At 46.6% G+C, this 20,146-nt stretch overlaps 1 protein-coding gene across 5 annotated transcripts in view; it reads left to right on the top strand.

Annotated features, from left to right (window-relative positions):
• Positions 1–20,146, top strand: part of NRP2 (neuropilin 2) — a 116,438-nt gene that overhangs the window by 40,344 nt on the left and 55,948 nt on the right. For all 5 annotated transcript variants that reach the window (XM_019652950.1, XM_019652949.1, XM_019652952.1 and 2 more), the window contains exons 4-8: positions 344–574; positions 1,673–1,828; positions 3,487–3,656; positions 5,517–5,672; positions 18,031–18,175. In XM_019652950.1, coding sequence (XP_019508495.1) covers positions 344–574; positions 1,673–1,828; positions 3,487–3,656; positions 5,517–5,672; positions 18,031–18,175 — 858 coding nt within the window. The remainder of the gene's footprint in view (positions 1–343; positions 575–1,672; positions 1,829–3,486; positions 3,657–5,516; positions 5,673–18,030; positions 18,176–20,146) is intronic.

Genomic DNA, 20,146 nt, shown 5'->3' with positions numbered 1-20,146 from the left:
TTCTCTCTCTCTCTCTCTCTCTCTCTCTCTCTCTCTCTCTCTCTATCTCACACATACACTTCTTTCTACCCCCCTCCCTAATTCCTCATTGCTGTTCTTACTCTAATATGTAAAGCAAGCCAGCTCCTCTCCCTAATTTCTCTCTTTAAAGAAGGTCTGACTTAAGGGCTTGAAATGTGAATGTAAAGAGTATGTGGCTTCAAGGGCCACTCCAGTAGAAACAAAAACCTCATGAGTAGGGGGATTGGAGCCCAAATATTTAAATAACCCATGCGACAGAAGCAGCCGAGAAAGGCATTTTCCTTTCTACTTTCTTAATGCTGCAGTTCTCCTTTACATACAGGCTCCGAAGACTGTTCAAAGAACTTCACAAGCCCCAACGGGACCATCGAATCCCCTGGGTTCCCTGAGAAGTACCCACACAACTTAGACTGCACCTTTACCATCCTGGCCAAGCCCAAGATGGAGATCATCCTGCAGTTTCTGACCTTTGACCTGGAGCATGACCCCTTGCTGGTGGGAGAGGGAGACTGCAAATACGATTGGCTGGACATCTGGGATGGCATTCCCCATGGTGAGTGATGTCGCTGTCACGAGGCACTTAGTAGCCTCGCCCCTGCCTGTTAATGGCTTTAGTAACAGAGAGAGAGAGAGAGAGAGAGAGAGAGAGAGAGAGAGAGAGAGAGAGAGAGAGAGAGACACCAAGACTTCAGAACTCCTTCAGGTTTGTATGGGACCTATGATGACTCTGTCTTCTTATCCTTCACTGAGGATGATTTCAGAGAAATTGCAGAAAGGTAGTTTCCTTTCTTGGAGATATTTCTTTGGAGAAGGATACAAGGAGACTGAGTAACTACCTAAATGAGGATGAGAAAACCTATAGGTAATGTTCTTTTCTGCTCTAAGTTGTCAGAATTTCCATGAAAAATGAGTCAGTGACCACCTTCTATGCCCAAATTGGACTCTAGAGCCACAAGGATGAGGTTTGAATCCTGGCTCTGCTGTTAGCACCTCTACAGCCTTGAGCAAGTTACTTAACCTATCTGTCTTAGCTGTATAAATAAGCTGCTGTCATTATCATAAGAATTACTCTACTTTCATTATTATTAATATAGTCATAGGTGTCAAAAAGGTGCATCTTCTTGACCCAAGGCCAAGAAGAACCAGGAACCTGTATTTCTCAGCAGGAGACCAACATAAGTCTTGAGGATAGTCAGTATCTATGAGGACACCAGTCTCTCACTGTCGTAGCCGTGTAAGGGAGACTCGATGGCTAAGCAATTTCATTTTCTGAGAAAAGCATAAGATTTAGTCATAAAACGTGGATTTGAGTACCAGCTCTGTTATTTCCTAGCTCTATGAACAACAAAAAGTCATGTGACCTTTCTGAACCTCAATTTATTCTTCTGTAGAACAGGTGTTATAATGATAACTTTCCGGCCCATCTCTCAGGACTGGGAGATCAGACAGAATGAGACAAGGCCAGTGAAAGTACTTTTTAATGTGCAGGAAAAATATCATTCTTAAAGCATATCTTTGATTGTTCTTTTATGCCTGGGCATACAAAGTGATGCTCTAGTGAATGACTTGCAACTATGGGAAGGGAGAATGTATTGAAAGTGGAGTTTAACCTTTTCATATCGGCTGACCTCTCTTTGTCCTGCACATCCAGTTGGACCCCTGATTGGCAAGTACTGTGGGACCAAAACACCCTCTGAACTCCGTTCGTCGACTGGAATCCTCTCTCTGACCTTTCATACGGACATGGCAGTGGCCAAGGATGGCTTCTCTGCACGTTACTACCTGGTCCACCAAGAGCCGATAGAGAGTGAGTTGGCTGGTTGGGAACCGCTGTCCTTCCTTCCATCAGAGCTGTGAGGGTGTGCAGTGAAGACAGGCTGACCTTCTCAAGAGAAGGAACTGGGAATTCTAGAGAATTTGGAATGGCACCTGGGTTCAGGGAATGGGAACGATACAGCTCTTGCTAGGCCGAGATTAATGAAAATAAAACAAATGCTGATCTGGGTACTCATTTCTTTAGAGGAAAAAAAAAAGTATGTGTACCAAGAAGTAGTGATTCCCGGGGAAAGTCGCAGGACCATCTGAAGCCTCAGTGCTCTCATCTGTGAATAAGCAGGAGGTTAGTTAATATCTATGTCGAGTCCCCTCCTGTGCTAATACGTTTTGAGTCTGGGGCCTTTTTTCTCCCTTTCCAAGCCTCAGTGGCCATTGTCAGAAAACGGAGCACTTGTAACTCTCTATATAAATTTTGACGTTAAACATCTCTGGCCCTAGGTAGTTGCTCTCACTAGACCGGTACACTGCTTGGACTCTCACATCATACTTGCCACAAACACAGCTTTTTGAACTTCTACTGTGTGCCAGGTGCTGTGCAAAGCATTGAAAGTGTAGCTGTGAACCCCGTGGTCATGGAACTTGCCATCTAGGCCATCCGTCTCTTGCCATGAGCTACATCTTCAAATCAACTTCCTTTGGACATGCACTTCAAATATGCTGCCATTTCCACTTAGAAACCTGAACAATAACTTTTTAAGGACGAAACATCTTAAGGATGATTAGAGCTGGGGAAACCCTGCCGGGATTGTAGACAGCGTACCACATGCTTACCTTACAGACGTGGCAGCCTGGCCAGCTGGAAAGCTGATGGGTTTTGTTCTGGATCTTGCTTTTGTTGTTTTCTTCAAAGAGCGTATGAATATTGAGTGACAAGAAAACAGTATTGCAAATTACACAAAGTTTTGCAAATGGCCAGTGCAGTCATAGTGCTAAAGAATATGTTTGATGCCTGAAAAGATTGCTGGTCCTTATCAGACACATGCACACACAAATATTGACCAGTGTCTGTGGTATCCATGGGAAGGACAGTAATTATACTGACAGCACAAGGTCAGAGTAAGTGACTTCTGGGGCCATGTCCTCAGACAGGTGGCGCAGGGGAATGTCGGGTGACATGCATGTACTCATGGAGAGGTCTCTCAAAGACAGGTATTTATTGCTTTGTAATGTCTGTCTTCTGTGCCAGAACTCATGAGACACTAGAGTGAAAAAAAGAAAGAAGCAAAAGTGCCTTCCGGGTGTTTATTAATAAGGCAGGCTTCCCACGATGTGTCAGCCCACCCAAATTGCCACGAGTCTATCGCACATGTACCTGTATTTCAATAATGGTGCATCTGGCGTCTGCAAGCATCCATAGCCTGCAGCACCAATCGTTCTTGTGCTTTAGATTGTATTTTTAATTTGTATGATGATTCTTATTTATCCACAGCCTGATTTCTTTTAGGTCCAATTTAGTTTCTTGCAGACCCAGAGGGGTTGTAAAGCTCTATGACTTGGCATAGTTTTTAAAATGTGAGTGTTTAATGAGGTCTTTAAGATGAGAGTCCCTACAAGGACTTGTCCCTGGAAGGGAGCAGTGTTTTCAGTTTGAAATACATAACTCTGCCCTTGACCGTCTCCGTTCCTCAGACTTTCAGTGCAATGTCCCTCTGGGAATGGAGTCTGGCAGGATTGCTAATGAACAGATCAGTGCCTCATCTACCTACTCTGATGGGAGGTGGAGACCTCAGCAAAGCCGGCTCCATGGTGATGACAATGGCTGGACACCCAACTTGGATTCCAGCAAGGAGTATCTCCAGGTACTTACTCAGATACCAGAGGGTATGCAGTATTTGTGTGTGTATTGGGGGGCAAGGTGGATGGCTTCTCTGCTAGAGTGAACACAGGACACAAAGACTATACACACAGCATACCTGAGAACGCCATTTAGTCATCCATTCAAATACATGTGCCATGCACTAACAGGCTGTGCAAGGCACTGGGGTAAGTGCTGGGATAAAATGACAAGTCAGACGGACACGGCCCTTGCCCTTGTGAAGATTACCAGGCCTTGGAGACGTTGTTTGGACAGGGTGCTATTTGCCCTATCACTATGAATATCCAAGGAACATTCTACAAACAGTTCCAGATATTCCTCATTCCTGGCACAGGGAGGCATCAGAGACTTAATTTGGGGGGTGGAGGCGGGGGAACATCATTTTCTTAAGGGCAGGCTTCTTGTGTTGCTAGCTGAGCATGGCATCTTCTCATGATCTTTGTATTTGGAGGGAAGCCTGCCAGGAAGGTTTTCCACATAGCTATCGGAAGAGCACATGGGAAAATGTCACTACCGGGAATGAAACTCTAGTTGCCCAGAAGCTCTGCAGCATCTTTTCACACTATTGTTTGCTTTCCTTCTGAATAAGACTTGAAGCTCATGTTGAGTAATCCTAGCTTGCATGACAGACTGGTCCAGTTCTCGTCCCCAGGGAAGAGCAGGCTTCTAGTTCTATGCTAGATCTAGGACTTTTATGACACATGGCAGACAGACTTGTGACCCACTGACAAGCCTGTCCTAGCTCTGATGGGACGTGATGACCTCTGCTCTGAGAAGGACATTGCAGAGCAAACAATGGGAAAGGAAGAAAGACCACTTAGAAACTTCCAGGGGGTCCACAGAGGTCCTCACAGTACAACCCTAAGGCTATTTGTCACTGCTGTTTCAAAAATCCTCATCCTGCAAAGCTTCCAGAAAGTTCTCCCTTATAATAGGCATTCCATTAATTATATCCTTATTCTGGGTCCTTAATCACATACTTTCTTTTATTGCTATCCACCTGTTTAACATGCACATATACAGCACGGGGTACTTCTTTTGAATGCGTAATGATGCTGAGCACATATTAAGTAGCCCATAAATCCTTGCTGCATCAAATGTTCCCAGTGTGTGCTGCCTAAATTTTGATGACACAGAGGTTGCCATTAAGAAACACTGTGGCCGGCAAAAGGAATGACATCCAGCGATTTCCACATGGGCTTAGTGTCGTGGGAGGGGAGGTGCCTCAAAATGTTGGCCATCCTCCTCACCAAGCCAAAGGTCAGGACTTGGTGCATAAGCCTAATTGCTTGGGCAGACTCTGCATGCCCTTTGACCCCTTAGTGACCTGAACGACTAAATACACAATGGAGTAAGGGACTGAAGGGAGGGGAGACAGCTCTGAGCTGAGACTTTTGCAACTAGGGCATCGTAAGTGAATTGAACTGAATTGGACTGGATTGGAGTGGATTGGAATGGAGTGGATTGGATTTAGCCGTCGCTCCTTTAAAATTGCATCTGCTTTCGCTATCCAAGGCAGGCTATTGCTAGTAAGAAGGGGTCATACTTCTAGAGGTTCATTGATTCCTGGAAGATAAGCTTAATACTGTCCATTCAGATTTATGAAAAAGAGAACAAAGGAAAAATAAAAAAGTTACAATTTTAAAGATGTCCAATATAGCATCAAATAGGTTGAGTTTAACTGTCCAGCGGAATTGCAAACCAGTTCTTTGTCACCAGTACATCTGAGTGAATCACAGACAAGGGTTGAGAGCTAAGTATTGCAATTGTGTCCTTCGAAGAAAAAGCAAGATGCTGCCATGTGTCTGGAGTCACGGCCCCCTTCTCTGTCTCTCTTGCTCAGGTGGACCTACGCTTTCTGACCATGCTCACGGCCATTGCAACACAGGGCGCAATTTCCAGGGAAACGCAGAATGGCTATTATGTCAAATCCTATAAGCTGGAAGTCAGCACTAACGGTGAAGATTGGATGGTGTACCGGCACGGCAAAAACCACAAGGTAAACCGATTGCCCCGCCTCCAAGGTGACAGGGGTGGGGCAAGAGGAGCTTCCAGCCAATCTCACCCAGGTGAAGAGGCCGTGTTCAGGGAGCCTCAAGTAATTGATGGAGGGTGGGAGACACTGGCCTGGAAAGGAGTCTTTCTCATGCTAAAATGATTGGAAAGCACTGTTTCTCCGACAGCGACAGCGTGGCTGCTGTTGCATCTTGCAGAGGAGAGAGAGAGAGAGCATGCGAGCGAGCTTGCAGAGTGCTCTCTGACTGCAAATGAAGGAGAAAATGTGTTCCCAGTCCAGGTCTCCGCACACAGGATTCATTGAGCATTTATGGCCCAAGTCCCTTCCACATGCTGGGTGAGCAATCACAAAACCACATGAAACTGAAGTTCAGGAGTTACCAAGGTCTAGAAATGAAAGGGCACAAATCCTGAGAGGGAATCACAATGTCTCAGAGAAGAAAGAGGAGCATAAATAATGAGGAGAAATTCACTTTGTTAGAGATGGGATCTGAACTGGCAATCCTGCTTGGCAGCAGAGCATTGAACTCTCTCGGCTGGTGCCTTCAGTGTCTGTGGCTCCTGGAGGTATGTCCAGGTGGGTGACGTGGGGCTTTTGTTGTGCATATGGATGAATGTATGGCACTCAGCTTTCTTAAGCCACATGGCATTCAGGCAGTGAACAGGCCTGCAGCTGGCGTGGTGATGTAGTGGTTGTAAGGTGCACGCAGCATGTAGGGGGCCTATTGGAGATGGCCAGGGGCCTCACCTGGACAGGGGGAGAACTGTTCATCCTGCGCTGGCTCTCAGGTCTGGAAGGAGAGTACTCATCCTCCCCTGAAGGGAACTGGGCACAAAGGACAAGGGTGTCTTCTTTTTAGTGCTGCAGTTCCACCAGGCGCTGGTCAGGTTCTGAACGATCAAAATGGGACACATGTGGCCAAACCTAGAGAGGCCAAAGATCGTTTCCAGCCTCCTCAGCTCCTGTCACCGTCCTAAGGCAGCTTTCATTTCTAGGACTTTAGACCCAGAAAATCCTGAACTATTATGTTGGCACTGTGTCACTTGGGAAACATGAGTTTTTAAAGGAGTGGGTTGTTTTTTTTTTTTTTTTAATCATTAAAATTGCCATAGAAACATGGCACCCTTCATCGGAAAACCATGGTTTCTAGATATTACTAGGTATCAATATTTCGTGTACACATACACGAAAATTCCTCATTTCACAGACAAAGAAAGCGAGTGAAAGACTTCCCCACCTGGACGTGTGGAGTCACGTCTAGTTTCTCATTGTCTCTATTTCGGGAAGCGTTGCCAAATATCCCTTGGAAATGGCAAGCGTGGGTAGGCACTGGGTGCCGGGAGCGCTGTGGGCTGAGTCCTTATCCCATCGCGCTCATTTTTACGCCTTCTTTATCCACCCAGCCTCTTCAGTAAGAAGCTGATAGAACCCCGAAGCTCAGCCAGGCAGGTGAGGGCCCGCAGCTGAGTAGGGGTGTCCCGGGGGAGGAGGAGGAGGGTCACCTGACTGCCTCACTGTCCGGGCTCAATGACTAAGCGGTGCTGGCCGGAGGGATACTGTAGCATAAGCTGATTTTAAAAGCACGCAGATGGGCCAGAATGCTATTTAAAACACCATTTGTAGGAAATCTGCCTTTGGAAATACCTTAGCACTGCACATTTTGATAGAATCTGTCCTCCCTGGATTCCGCCCTCGTGTTCCTTCTGCAGGGAAGATATTCCTGAGACCTGAATTCCGCTGTTTGGGCTCCTTTACAATCATTCTTCTCAACTTGTTCACATTGGACACATCACTAGCTCTCTTTCTCGTTCTCTCTTGTGTCTCCTCTTGCCACCCTTAGCTAACATTCTTTCCCCAGGAGCCAAGAGGTAATTTTGTTGTTGTTGTTGTTGTTTGGTTGTTTTTTTTATAGTGAGTCAGTCCTGCCCACATAAAGGATGCTGCAGCAGAGGAAAAGCCTTTTCTCTCCCCATTAGAAATGCATCCTCTTGGTACCTAGAAGGAGGCAGGGGAATGCAAAGCCTGCCAATTAGGCATTGCCCCTCCCCACGCTCCCTCGCCAATCCTGGCGAGGCAGGCAGCAGGGGAGACCTGCCCAGTCCTCCCCTCCAAGGGCGACCTCTGCCTCTCCTTCATTAGCAGCTCTAGGGCCCAGATGTCTGTATTCAATGTGCAGATTCCACAACGTTCATGTGCCTCAACGCAGCTCTCTGGGCTGTTCGGGTTGGAATAGTTGAGTGAACCGTGCCAAATAGATTTGTCAAGTCTGCTGCAGTTTGATTTGATGCCATGAAGCGGAGGCGGGGTGAGGAGGGGACTTGGGGGCAGTGGGGGGGAGAGACTTCGTCTACGCCCGGCGATACCGCTGAGTCTTTCTTTGTAGCCGCTGGATGGTGGGCGCTGTGCCAAGCTAACTGGTGCTAAGTGCTGGGCTTGAAAGGAAAATTCAGACAGCAGGACCTGTGAGCAAAGCAGAGCCGAGATGGAGGCAGCAGCCTGCTCTGCTCCGTGGTACAGGCGGAGGGTTTGCAGATGCAAACCAGTGCATGGGGGATGGTGACATTTGGGGCAGAAATGTGGGATCTTGATTTTATTCCCTGGTCACTGTCAACACCAATGCAGTGTACCAAAGACCAGGGAATTGGGGAAATTGGAGAAAAACAAGATTAATGAGCACTCAAGGTGGTGGGAGATGGCCGTGCTATTTCCTTGCAAAACACTATTTACAATTTGGACCCAGGCTGGGCTAAGGCAAGAATTGGACCTATGGGGGAATGACTTTCTTCTTGCAGCCAGGAAGCGAGGAAAGCTAAGGAACTCTTTTCCAGCCTCCTAGCCGGGGAGCAGCCTCTTCTTAGTCCCTTTCCATCCGACAGGTGGTGGTGAGGTTGCCTATGAGAAAGGCAGGACACTGTTGCTGGGGGGATTGCAAACACCCTCCTGGCAAAACGCAGCCCAGTTAGGCAGGCCATATGTACAGCACATTTCCAAATCCTAATCCAATTCCACATGCCATAAATATGGAACCTCTGATTCTCCTGTAGGGCGGGCCCTCCTCATGCGTATTTATGGCATAACCTCAAGGCTGAGAGCTCGTCCGCCTGATGGAGACCATATCCAGCCCATGTGCTTCTTAGATTATACAAATTGCTTCACATAGATTTCCTCAGAAACCACAAGCAGAAAACTACTGCTTTTGGTTTCCCAGCTGTATTAATAACACTCCAAACATAGATAGAGTGTTGTAAATACACTGGTAGAAGGTTCGTGGATGTGTCTATAATTATCATCACAATTATGTACACACAAACCCGGGGAGAAGCGGGGAGAAAGATGGAGGCGCCGGAAGGCAGGAGGCCTTGCCTAGTTCCTGCTCACCTCTGAGATGCTGACCCCGTGAGTCTGCACTGGAGGGAATGAGACCGAGGCTGGTGTCAGGACGGGGACAGAGGCCATTGTCCTTATATGTCTAAGCAAAAGCCCTTGTCTTCAGTTCTCCTTTATTTGGTAAACGTCGGCATCTGGCAACACAGCTCTGGTTACCTTTCTCTTAGTCACAATGCTCCTGGGCTGTTCTCTATGTATTTGGAAGGAATCGGGGCTAAAAGAGAAAGTCTAGTGGGGCACTGAATATATCCTGATGTCCACACTGAGGATGGGAGGGTGAGGACAGGGATGAGGAAAGGTTTGGGTCCAAGAGTGTTTAGAATTACCTCATAATGAGTGGCAGAAATGCACTAAGCTCGTATTAATGTCGTGATGCCCTCCAAGGGGCTCGGAGAACCCTCAAGGCACCAGCTATTGGCTTCTGGATTTAACAGAGTTTTAAAGACTGTGGAATTGAAGCTCTCAGAGACAAGTCATTCGCCCCAGGGACCTGGGGAACCAGGGAGTCCCCGTGGAAGGCACCTGGTCGCCAGGCTTTTATTTCCAGGCAGGTGCTCTCGATGATCTGCTCCATCCCTTGCCCATCATCTTACATCCAGAGGGAAACTGGCTTCCTAGATGTCCAGTCCAAGGGTCAAGAGGTGTGCGTTTTCCTGGAGAGCCTCTGTTATGGGGGGAGACCTGAAGGCAAGGCGTGCTTGGGGACAGATTGCATGGCTTAGGGCTCCAGGCTCATCATTTTGGAGTTTGGGCTCCGTCCTAGAATCCTGAGGATGTAGAGTTGAAAGAAGTTGCTGTGCGTTTGATTTGGCCACATCCCTTCAAAACAAACACCCCACTTCAAAAATCCCTGGTCCTATATTTATTTTCTAAATTAAAACAAATCATTTTGAAAGCCATTTGAGAATTTTCAAACCTCTGAGAGAATATCAGAGACGGAAGAGAAGAGAGAATGGTGTTGGAAAACCAAACCCCCCAAATCAGTTGGCTCACAGTTCGAACCACGTGACGTCTATTCTTAGATGATGCACTGTGTGACCTTGGAAATTTCTCTGAACAGCTCTGGGCCTCAGTGTTTCCATTCGCCCAAATGGAATGGTGCTACAGTTACTGTTGGCAGAGCACCTTGGGATCGCTAGATGGAAGGCTCTCTGCAGATATAATTAATGTATTAGGCCCACACAGCTCTTCTTGAGCAGAAGCAAGTTATCAATTTAAAAAGTAACAAGGCCCCATGGGATATTTATCTGCCTCTTTTAAAATCAGAGGTCTGGAAGGGACCTGATAAGTCATCCAGACCTCTCCCTGCATCTGATGGGGCCTGCACTTGAGCTGCCTTACATAAACATGACCCCTCTTAGCCTCCTGCTCTTCTAAGGAGTGCAATTATTCCTCCAATTAATAATTTTGAGTTTTCCAAAAATACCTTTCTTTTTTTTTTTTTTAAACCTCCTAGTGGATGGCTGGCTTCCCCTTATCCTTTGTATTGTTGTAATTGTGTTTATTATATACAAGATTAGGAAAGCAACTCAAATTGTCAGCTAGTAATGGATGCCAGATTACAGAAGTCACGGATACGAGTGTATCGCCTAACCAGGATTATGTGTTCAGAAGAGGGCCGATACCGTTTCCCAACTCAAGTCCCCCGGTTTATCTGCCCCCCTCAATTATAACTGAGGATCATCCAGGGCCCTAGGTAATTAAGTTTGTTCCTTATCCATTTGCCATAGGCTGAGCTCAGACCTTTAGCCTCTCCACTTAGGAAGCTCTAGGGAAAATTGCATTATACATAAGCTTGGAACCTCTTCTCTGTCAGACTCCCATGGCTGGCTTCACCCATCCCTCATGGGTGCTGAATTGTCACCGAGAGCTGAGGCCAGTCTCCCTGGCGCTTTCGGTCTTGATGCTAAATTCCGAGTGCTTCCCAGGCCACTGCTGTGCACAGGGGGACAGAGCAAATAAGCAGGGGATCTTGGAAGGGCGTCACAGTTTTGCTCGGGCTGGGAAAACACTCTCTTTGCCCTAACCCTAGAGTCTCTATATGAGCACTGGAGACAACACTTCATCTGATAGATTGTCAGGTTGTTTGCCGTCACCATTTCCCTGCTCTGGTTTGCTGAGATTCCCCCTGAAGAGATTGAATGCAGATGGCAGATAGGCTCAGGAATCTCACTCCCCATACCCTTTCGCTTTCTCTTCTGCAAATTAAAGGCACTTCCTTAAACACTGTGACAATGTCTGTTTTAGGCTTTTCAATGTGGAGGGCCCTTCCCCACCCAGTTAGAATGTCTGTGTTTCTCCCCCCACCTTTACAGGAGGATGTTGGCCAATCCCTCCAGCCCCTCATTGCTCTAACGCTGCAGTCTCCTCCACCCCATCTCCCCTCCAGCCCCAAATCCCTGAGCGGCCCTCTTCTCCCCTCTTCCCTGATGCTTTCCTGTATCAAATCCTGAAACCCTAATCCTGTTAGTGTGCTGTGTTCCAGGGCTGTGTCTCGATGGGGTAACATAATCCTGCAGTAAATCTAGCGGCCCCACAAGGCACACACAGATGGGGATACGCACATCCCACCCACCTCCACCCCCACCCCGCACTCCCCACTCCCAGAAAGAAACCCAATGGCCTCCCCTGCCCTATACCCCATGACACGTTCCTGCTTCTGCCTCTCCCGCTTCACATCAGCAAACCTACTTGATGACCAAAACAGCCCTAAAGTAAAGGAGGAGGAGCTAGGAGGGCATCACAGTCATAAATGAGCGTTTGGTGGTTAGGGAACTTTCTTTGCCCTACCCCCACCCTCACCCCCTCTTAAAGTCTCTGTCTCCCTCATATAGATATGAGAGAGACACATCCCTTGCTACTCTGTCTGGCGAAGTTCCCACATCCACTAGAACGAAAGCCGCTTGAAAAAAAAAAAAGGTTTTTAGCCTTTAAGGAGGAGTTTTAAGAAATGTCAGGACCATGATTTACAAAAAGGAAAAAAAAAAGTCCATTACCTGAACATCATTTTCTCCAAGTGCATGAGCCCCCCACCCCACCACCACCCCTTGCCTGTTTGGTGCAACAAAGTAATTAAACAGGATGGCATTCATTGGTTAACCATTTATTTTTACGCGTGGATCCCATGGCTGGTTTCAGAGAAAAGGAAAGGGAAGAGGGTGGGGACAGAGGACAGGCACTTGGTTCTGCGGTGAGGATGAGTCGGTACAATTGTTTCCGAGACGGATTTTTAAAACATGCTGCTCCTGGCTTCCCCAGTGCCTGCCCTTCACTCCTGCCACTTCTCTTCTCTGCCTGCTTTGTTCTCCTCCTCCTTGAGTGTCTGCGCCAAGCAGATTGAAAAGGAGAACTTTGGGTGCAATGAAACATTTATTAGCGGAGAGAAATATTTATTTTTAAAAAAAAGAAGACGAAGAACATCTCTTGCACAGTTTCTACCTCAGGGCCCCAGCACTGTGCTGCCTTTGAAAAAATTTCTGCTTTCTTTGCAGTCCCTGGAGCTGGCTGCATTCAGATATTTACAGCAAAATAGAAATAAACTGTAGGTCACACCATAGGTAAGGAAGAGACAGGCGTGTGCAGACTGAACACGGAGGCCCTACTCCAGTTGAAGGCAGTGCCCATAAGGAAAGCCTGCATCTGTCAGCCAAGGGTCTGCCTCATTGAGGAAGCTCTAACACCGTGAGCCTGCACTGCCTCTTCCCGCCAAGGAGCTCAAGGGCCGTGTGGGTCGTGGAGCATCTGCACTGTCCCGGGCACCTGGATGGTGATGGCAGGGATTAATGGCGCACAAGAGAAGGATTTAGGCCTAGCAGAAAATGCCACGCCCTGGAGGCCTCCAAGGTGGGCATGCCAAACATTCAGTGCTCTCAACAGTGCCAAAGTCACAGCATAGCCTTCGACGAGGACTTATGGACGGGTCATCAGGGAGAGGTGGCAGTGACTAGAAATGGGGTGAAAAACAGAGAAAAGTTGACCTCAGAAACCCTCAGTGATGCTTTCTGGTTAGATATTTATATATATACATATATATATATATATGTATATATATATATATATACACATATACATATACACACACACACACACACACACACACACACACACACTTTTACATAGTATTACAGTTCATGCCCTATAAACTAACTCTCAGGCATGGTCAAAACATGTTAATTTTTTTTTTCCTGGTTGGGGTGGGGGACATGTAGATAATAACCAAATTGGGATGTTGGATAGCAGCCAATTTAATTGGCAGATGCCCCCCCCCACCCCTCTCCCAGAGATGCAAATCGGAAAATCTGTGAAGTGCTGCAGGTTTCAGATTGTGCCTTACTGAAAATAAACCAAAGGTCTCAAGAATCAATTGTCAAGTGCTGGATTATGTTCAGAATTCAGCAAGGCACCAAACAGATTATCTAAACCACTTTGTGCCCTGAATCGTTTTTTAAACTTGGTTTACAGAGATACGCTTGAAGAAATCTTTATGTTCAATATAGCATCATATATATATATATATATATATATATATATATATATATATTATACTTTTTTCTACCCCCACGTTTTAAGAAAACCAAGGTCATCTTAAACACGCTTCTTGTTTTCCTTTGGGTGATAAAGTGACCATGTTAGCAACTTTCTTTTAAAATGAACGTGAATATACACCATCTGTGACCTCCAGCTTTTAAAGCAGATGTTATAATTTGATCATGACATTTGATATATGCCTACCTGGGTGTACCACACGCTGACAATCCGCTGAGTTTTCTCAGCATTTGTGGACATCTCTCTGCAAAGCTATAGCCTGGAAATTTTTGGCCTCGAGGTTTGACTTGAGAGTCAGTGGCTTTCTTAACTTGAACTGCCCCAATTTAACAAAGACCCATTTGTTACTTGTGACATAGCTTCCACTCTAACATCTGGCCTGGGTATTGTGCACGCATTGGAGTCAGCAGGGAAGGCTGGTAGACTTGAGTGTCTATCTGCAAGCCTGTTATTGACTTTATTTTCCTGAAGGAGAAACCAGAGTATCTAAGGTTTATTGATTTGCCTATAGTGATTCAGTGAGTCGGCGGGGAATAGGGAATAAAACCAATTTCCTGGCATCGCTTCCCATGCACACAGCTCCTTACCTTGCAATGCCCAGACTTGGAAGCCAAGAATCCATCTCAGAGAATTTGATCAGAAAACATATGAAGGGTGATTCTTAAACCACAGACGCATTGAGAAAGTCATAAAGATGTATAATATATGATAGCATTTACCAGCTATAAATAGGAAGCTACAAGGAGAAAAATAGAGACCTTGTAAATCCATTGGGTCAGGAGAACTAGAAAGTGCTTAATATTTCATTAAAAATGGATATCTTTGATATCTTTGGGCAAAAAACAATATGTAAGGACTAAGGTGTTGTTATTTATTACTCTTTGTTATTAATAATTTGAACTGTTATTGAACCGAAACATCAATAAGGCATACATGCCCTCTGAGTGGGACACTCACCATGAGTTCTGGGCACCATTTAAAGTATATAAAAATCCACAGCACTTGTCCACAAAAGCACTTAGGCTGTAAGGGACAATGGATAACTAAAAGGCCCTGTTACAAAGTGGACACTCTTGGGGCAGTTCTAGATTGGAAACTCTTGCAAAAAAAAGCCTTAGAATCTAGGGGACAGAAAAGACCTTGCAAATTAACTCAAACAATCCCCTCATTTAATAGAGGAGGAAATTGGGGCCCAGGGGAAATAGATATTTGCCCACATTTTTGAGCTAATCAACAGCAGAATCTGTCTCCTGGCTCCTAGTTCAGTGGTGTTCAGGTTTTGTTTTGGTTTTTCCCAGTATGCCACACTCAGAGTGAAAGGTATATAAATAGTTGAATAAAATAAGATGGTATTCCATCAGCAAAACGTCCAAAGAGCAGAGGGCAGATATGAGCCCAAGGTCAAAAGCAAATAAGAAACCAAAAGGGGACTCTGCTTGGAAGCATGATGGGTAATTTGAAGCCACATTGAAAGAGACTTCATTTGGTTCCAGGGGTGGGAGAATGTAAGCAAAAAAGGAATGGCAGAATGAAGTTCAATGTGAACAGCCAGGTTGACGGCCTAGGGCAGATAAACTGAGTGCGTGCCTCCCTTCCTGACTGATGTCACTGTAGGCAGAGATCTGGGGGGCTCCCCCAAAGCCTGTGACCATGTGCATCCATGGGAGGACCAACCCTCTCCGCAGACATGTACACGCGGGCGTGCTCACACATACAGCCACATGCAGCCACATTCATACACACGCCAGCTTCCCAAAGGCAGTCCAAAGACACAGAAAAAGTTTCGTGGTGTTATCTGCCAAGGCTGAGAAATGACGGGGTCAGATAAGATCAAATTGGATATTAAAAACACATAAGACGTGCTGTGTTTCTAAACGGTACCAGCATGGTGTGTGTGCTGTGGATTACAGCTGTGTTAAAGTTCAAATCCACTCCACACTCCAATTACATAATCACTTGGCATATCAAGCCCCCTCCGCCCGCTCCTTAGCATCTCCTGATGGAGACCACATACGGTCGCCGTCACCATCCTCAGGGAACTGGCCAGCGGTGTCCCCCTGACCCCACACTGCTCATAGCACCCGTCCAAAATAAGCAAGGTGCTGCAGTTGCTTCCTCCTTGCTAAAACAAAATGGAAAACAAATAGAAAGCCTCTGCCTCACACTTGGTTCTAGGAGAACTGATGAATCTCCTTCCCTAAATGGATTCAGCTCCGCCATCCCTTTCCTCAGGGCTGCAGAGCCCTTTGTAGGTACTCAGGAAGCCGAGGAATGGGCATGGCGAGGCCTGGGCCTTCCTGGGCCCTGCTCCCTCCTTCCGGTCATCCCTCTCCGAGATTCAGATCACAGCGCCTCGGGCACCTCTCTGTGCCTCTCTCCATAGGCCTTCTCCCAGGCGTCCAGCTCTCACCCTCTTTCCGTCCGTTTCTTTGGCCCTTCTCCTCCCCTTACTTGGTCTCCTCACCCCTCTTTATCCTCAGTCACTATGCAGGAAGCGGCCACATTGAACCTGGGAGAGATGAGAGGTCCAGCAGTCCTTCTTCTGCCTCCCTTTGGTTAGTAGGGCAGTAGAAGAGGCAACTAACGGCCTTCGGACCAGGGCCGGAGGCTCCCAAGGATTCGGTGGGCTTCGCATGAGAAGCAAGAGATTTCAACAGAATATGGTGGACTGGCAAAAGCCTGTTTCCCCCTTTCCTTCCCTCTATGTACCGTAAGCAAGCTATTTCTCATTTGGTTGCAAAACGTGTGATATCTCTTGCCCTCTGCCTTCCCCATCAGTGGTATGCGATTTATTAAATGGCTCTAACTTTGGACCTTAGCAAGGGGGAAATATGGCAGGGTCAAGGTTGCCAAATGGCAGAGCTCCTAGTTAACAGTTTCCGGAGAAGAAAGGAACACGTTGTTCATTAGCTCTGAGCTTCCGTGCTGCTCTTGGCTGTTGCCCAGAGCATTCTAAGTGGGAATTATAAACACACTGGGAACACATCACTGAACAGCAGCTCTACATCTATTCAACCCCTGCTTGGAGACCTTCAGGGGCTCCATGACTCCTTGCCACCCACAGAAATGCTGCAAAGGTATTGCAAGAGATGAGAGTCAACCTAGGAAACCACAGCTTAAAGCCTAAGAACGTGGCGAGGGCTTCGCACCCAGACAGACATCTCTGAGCCTCAATTTCCTCATCAATAAAGTAACAATAATAATACTTAACCTTCAGGATGTTCTGGACGTAATTGTCTTTACAGAGTGTCTGGCTCAAAGGTATTCGTATTTTATTATACCAGTTTCCCGTTCCTCTTGCCCCAGCCCTGTCAGTGCCCAGCCACTGGACACGTTATAGGTATCATGAGCTGAAGCATCTAGTCCCCCTACCCAGGAGAAACTGCTGGCTGTTACAGAGTCGGCTGTGAGTACATTTACAATCACTTGGTTGTTATGGCTGTGGCAGGTATGACTTAGACGTGATGGTTGTTTAGTCGGTCTTTCCCTCCACCCTTATCCAGGGAAACCAAGAAAAACTCACATATACTTACTTGCTCCAGCTACTTTTTTTTTTAAATGGAGAGCACAAAAAAGCATAAGGTCCATATGGCAGTTATTGATTTGGGCCATCTGGTAAGCTAGGACTTGCTCCCACCATGTTGGATTAGAAGCTATTCGAAAAGCCTTTCCTCCCATAAGAGATGCATTGGTCAGATGGGGACAGGGATGGATTTCATTACAGGGCGGGGACTACAGTGAGAGGAAGCCAGAGCGGGGCTCCAACGGGACTGTCTGCAACCCTGACCCTCCAACAAAGACCTAGAATGTGTTGACTGACACAGGGGCACTGAGGATAGACGGTGCCCCCACCCTCTCACCCACTCGTAGCACGGAGAGGCCTCTAAGTGACTAACAAAAACAATTTGAAAGAACTTTATAAATTATAAAATACCCTGCAAATAGTAATATGCCTGCGACGTGAGGAAGAGAGAGAGGTCGATCAAGTTCAAGCTAGTGAGTGAGGTCCGCTAGCCCTAAAAGATGACATTTCTGCTACATTTTTAAAGGATATTCTACTTTTCTCTCTCTCTCTCTCTCTCTCTCTCTCTCTCTCTCTCAGCTTCTGAAGTGTTTTCCTTTTCAAGGCGCCTTCCTCAGCTTGCACTCAGCCCAGAGGCAAAATTTTCTTTGCCTCCAAATTTTTGTGAAGACTATTTATTGTGTTCAAGTTAAAGCTGTGTGAGAAATTAGATTTTTTTTTTCATGGTGCTTCTAAAAGAGGCCCCAAACAACAAACCCACTGATTATTTTTAAACTTGAGGGAAATAAAATTCATCACAACTTTCCCATCCCCTTGAAAGGCTGCATGAGCGGCTAAACTACGAATGGGGGTTTTAATAACGCGGTTTCGTGTCTTATGTTACAGGTATTCCAAGCCAACAATGATGCAACAGAGGTGGTTTTGAACAAGCTGCACACGCCGTTGCTAACGAGGTTCGTCAGGGTCCGCCCTCAGACCTGGCACTCGGGCATCGCCCTCCGGTTGGAGCTCTTTGGCTGCCGGGTCACAGGTGAGGTGGGGCTCCAGTGAGGTTGGATTGTGTTCTGGGCTCTGCTGCCTCTTTCAGGTCTCTGCAAACAGCATGATTGCACCACGTGACCTTTCCAGAAGGATTGGTTCAAGGACATGTCCTAGCAGAGTTCATCTTTTCATTCATTCATTCAGTATATATTTATTGAGTGTCTACTATTTCTACTAGCTAACATTTTTTGAATGCTTTCTATGTGCCAGGTTCCATTCCAAGCACTTAAGATGTGTTATCTTTTATAATCCTCACAAGGACTCTATGAGGTAGGTGTTACTATCCTTCCCACTTTACAGATGGGGAAACCAAGACTTGAAGTCTTAGGTCCCCCAGCCACTAAGTGGTAGAGCCAGGGTTTGAATCTAGGCAGTTTGAATGCAGAGCCCAGCTCTCAACACTTTCTGCTGCCTCAACTGGGAGCCAAGAGGTATGCAAGATGCTATGGTTACAATGATGAGCACAACAAACCCACTTCTGTGGGGGCATCTGGACAAATTGAGAAGACATAGTAATAAACAGACAAGCTCATAAATCAAAACTATGATAAAAAATATTTTAGGGGACTTGACCCAGCCCTGGAGGTCAGGGACGACTTCCTTGAGGAGGTGGTGACTGAGATGATGGCAGAGGGCACATAGGCATTACCTGGTGAAAGGGGGGAGGGAAAGTGCACCAGGCAGTGGTCACAGCTTGTTCAGTGGCATTGAGGCAAGAAGGACCAAAAGAGAAAGTGGGGGGGGTGGGCATGGAAAAGGTATAACGTGGAGGGCAGATTGGAGGGACCAGAGGGGGAGCTAGGATAGCATGAGGAGGCTAGTGCGGAGGTATGGATGAGAGAAGATGGTGGCTGGACCAGCCCTGGCCATTAATAAACGATCTGAACCCTTCATCTTGTGGACTCAGCCCACAGCAAGCAAGTTGCTTCTTTGGCTTGGAAGGGTCTTCAGTGTACATCTGTCCACTATACTGTCTCTTAACCATTCTAGCTCTGAGAGGGACTCCTGCATGGTTGGACCTGTTTTAAGCTTCTAGTTCAAACACCTCACATTGATATGGCCTCTCCATTTTTCACATCCCTTCTTTGGATACCATCCTTTCTACTGTCCCTAACAACCCTATAAGGTGAACGGGGCAGAAAAGCAAGGCTCAAAGAGGATAACAGCTTGCCCAGAGTCACGCAACTAGGAGGTGGCGGAGCCAGGAACTGAACCCACGTTTCCTCAATACAAATTCTCTGCTCTTGTCACCTTTACACAAGACTTGGCTTCCCTCTTATGGGAGTGGTTCATCCTAACTCCACCTAAGGGACTGCTTTCTGTCCCTTTCATATTACTCTTCCAGGCCAGCACAAGCTAACCAGCCAGGGCTTAGTTAAGACTTATTTTCTGGAAAATTGAAAAGAGAACCAGTGGATTTGAAGAATGGGGACCACCTAGAGGGTCGTTTTGATCTGTAACTCAGTGTACAAGTGTTTAATTCACACTGACTGTAAACCCTGCCTTGCCAGATGCCATTTACTCATGCATTCTCCACTCACTCATTAGCTCCACTAACTTATTGAAGGCCTGCAGTGTGCCAGGCCCCATGCTGGGAGCTAGGGCTAGAGAAGCGAGCAAAGCAGATGGGGTCTCTGACGTCATGGAATTTTCAGGCTAGTGGGCAAGATAGATAATAAACAAAGACAGGCATTGGATAATTATAAACTAAGATGTGTGTCTGGAGGAAAAGAACAGGGCGCTCTGAGATAGAGTGATTGAGGGGACCTAGTTGACTGTTGATTGAAAGTTTGGGAACAGCCTTTTGAGGGTGTGACACACAAGTTTTTGGGGGGTGAGTAGAGGTTAGTCTGGTGATGACTGAGGGGAAGAGCATTTGGGGGGGCAGGAACAGCATGTGGGAAGAATTCCGTAAAGAGCTGTAATAACAACACCTATGGAAGTTAATAACACCCAGGAA

The sequence above is a fragment of the Hipposideros armiger genome, unplaced genomic scaffold (assembly GCF_001890085.2).
Source record: "Hipposideros armiger isolate ML-2016 unplaced genomic scaffold, ASM189008v1 scaffold_190, whole genome shotgun sequence".
NCBI classification, from domain to species: Eukaryota; Metazoa; Chordata; class Mammalia; order Chiroptera; family Hipposideridae; genus Hipposideros; species Hipposideros armiger.
The sequence above is the reverse complement of the archived record's forward strand: the minus strand, read 5'-3'. Positions and strand labels throughout refer to the sequence as shown.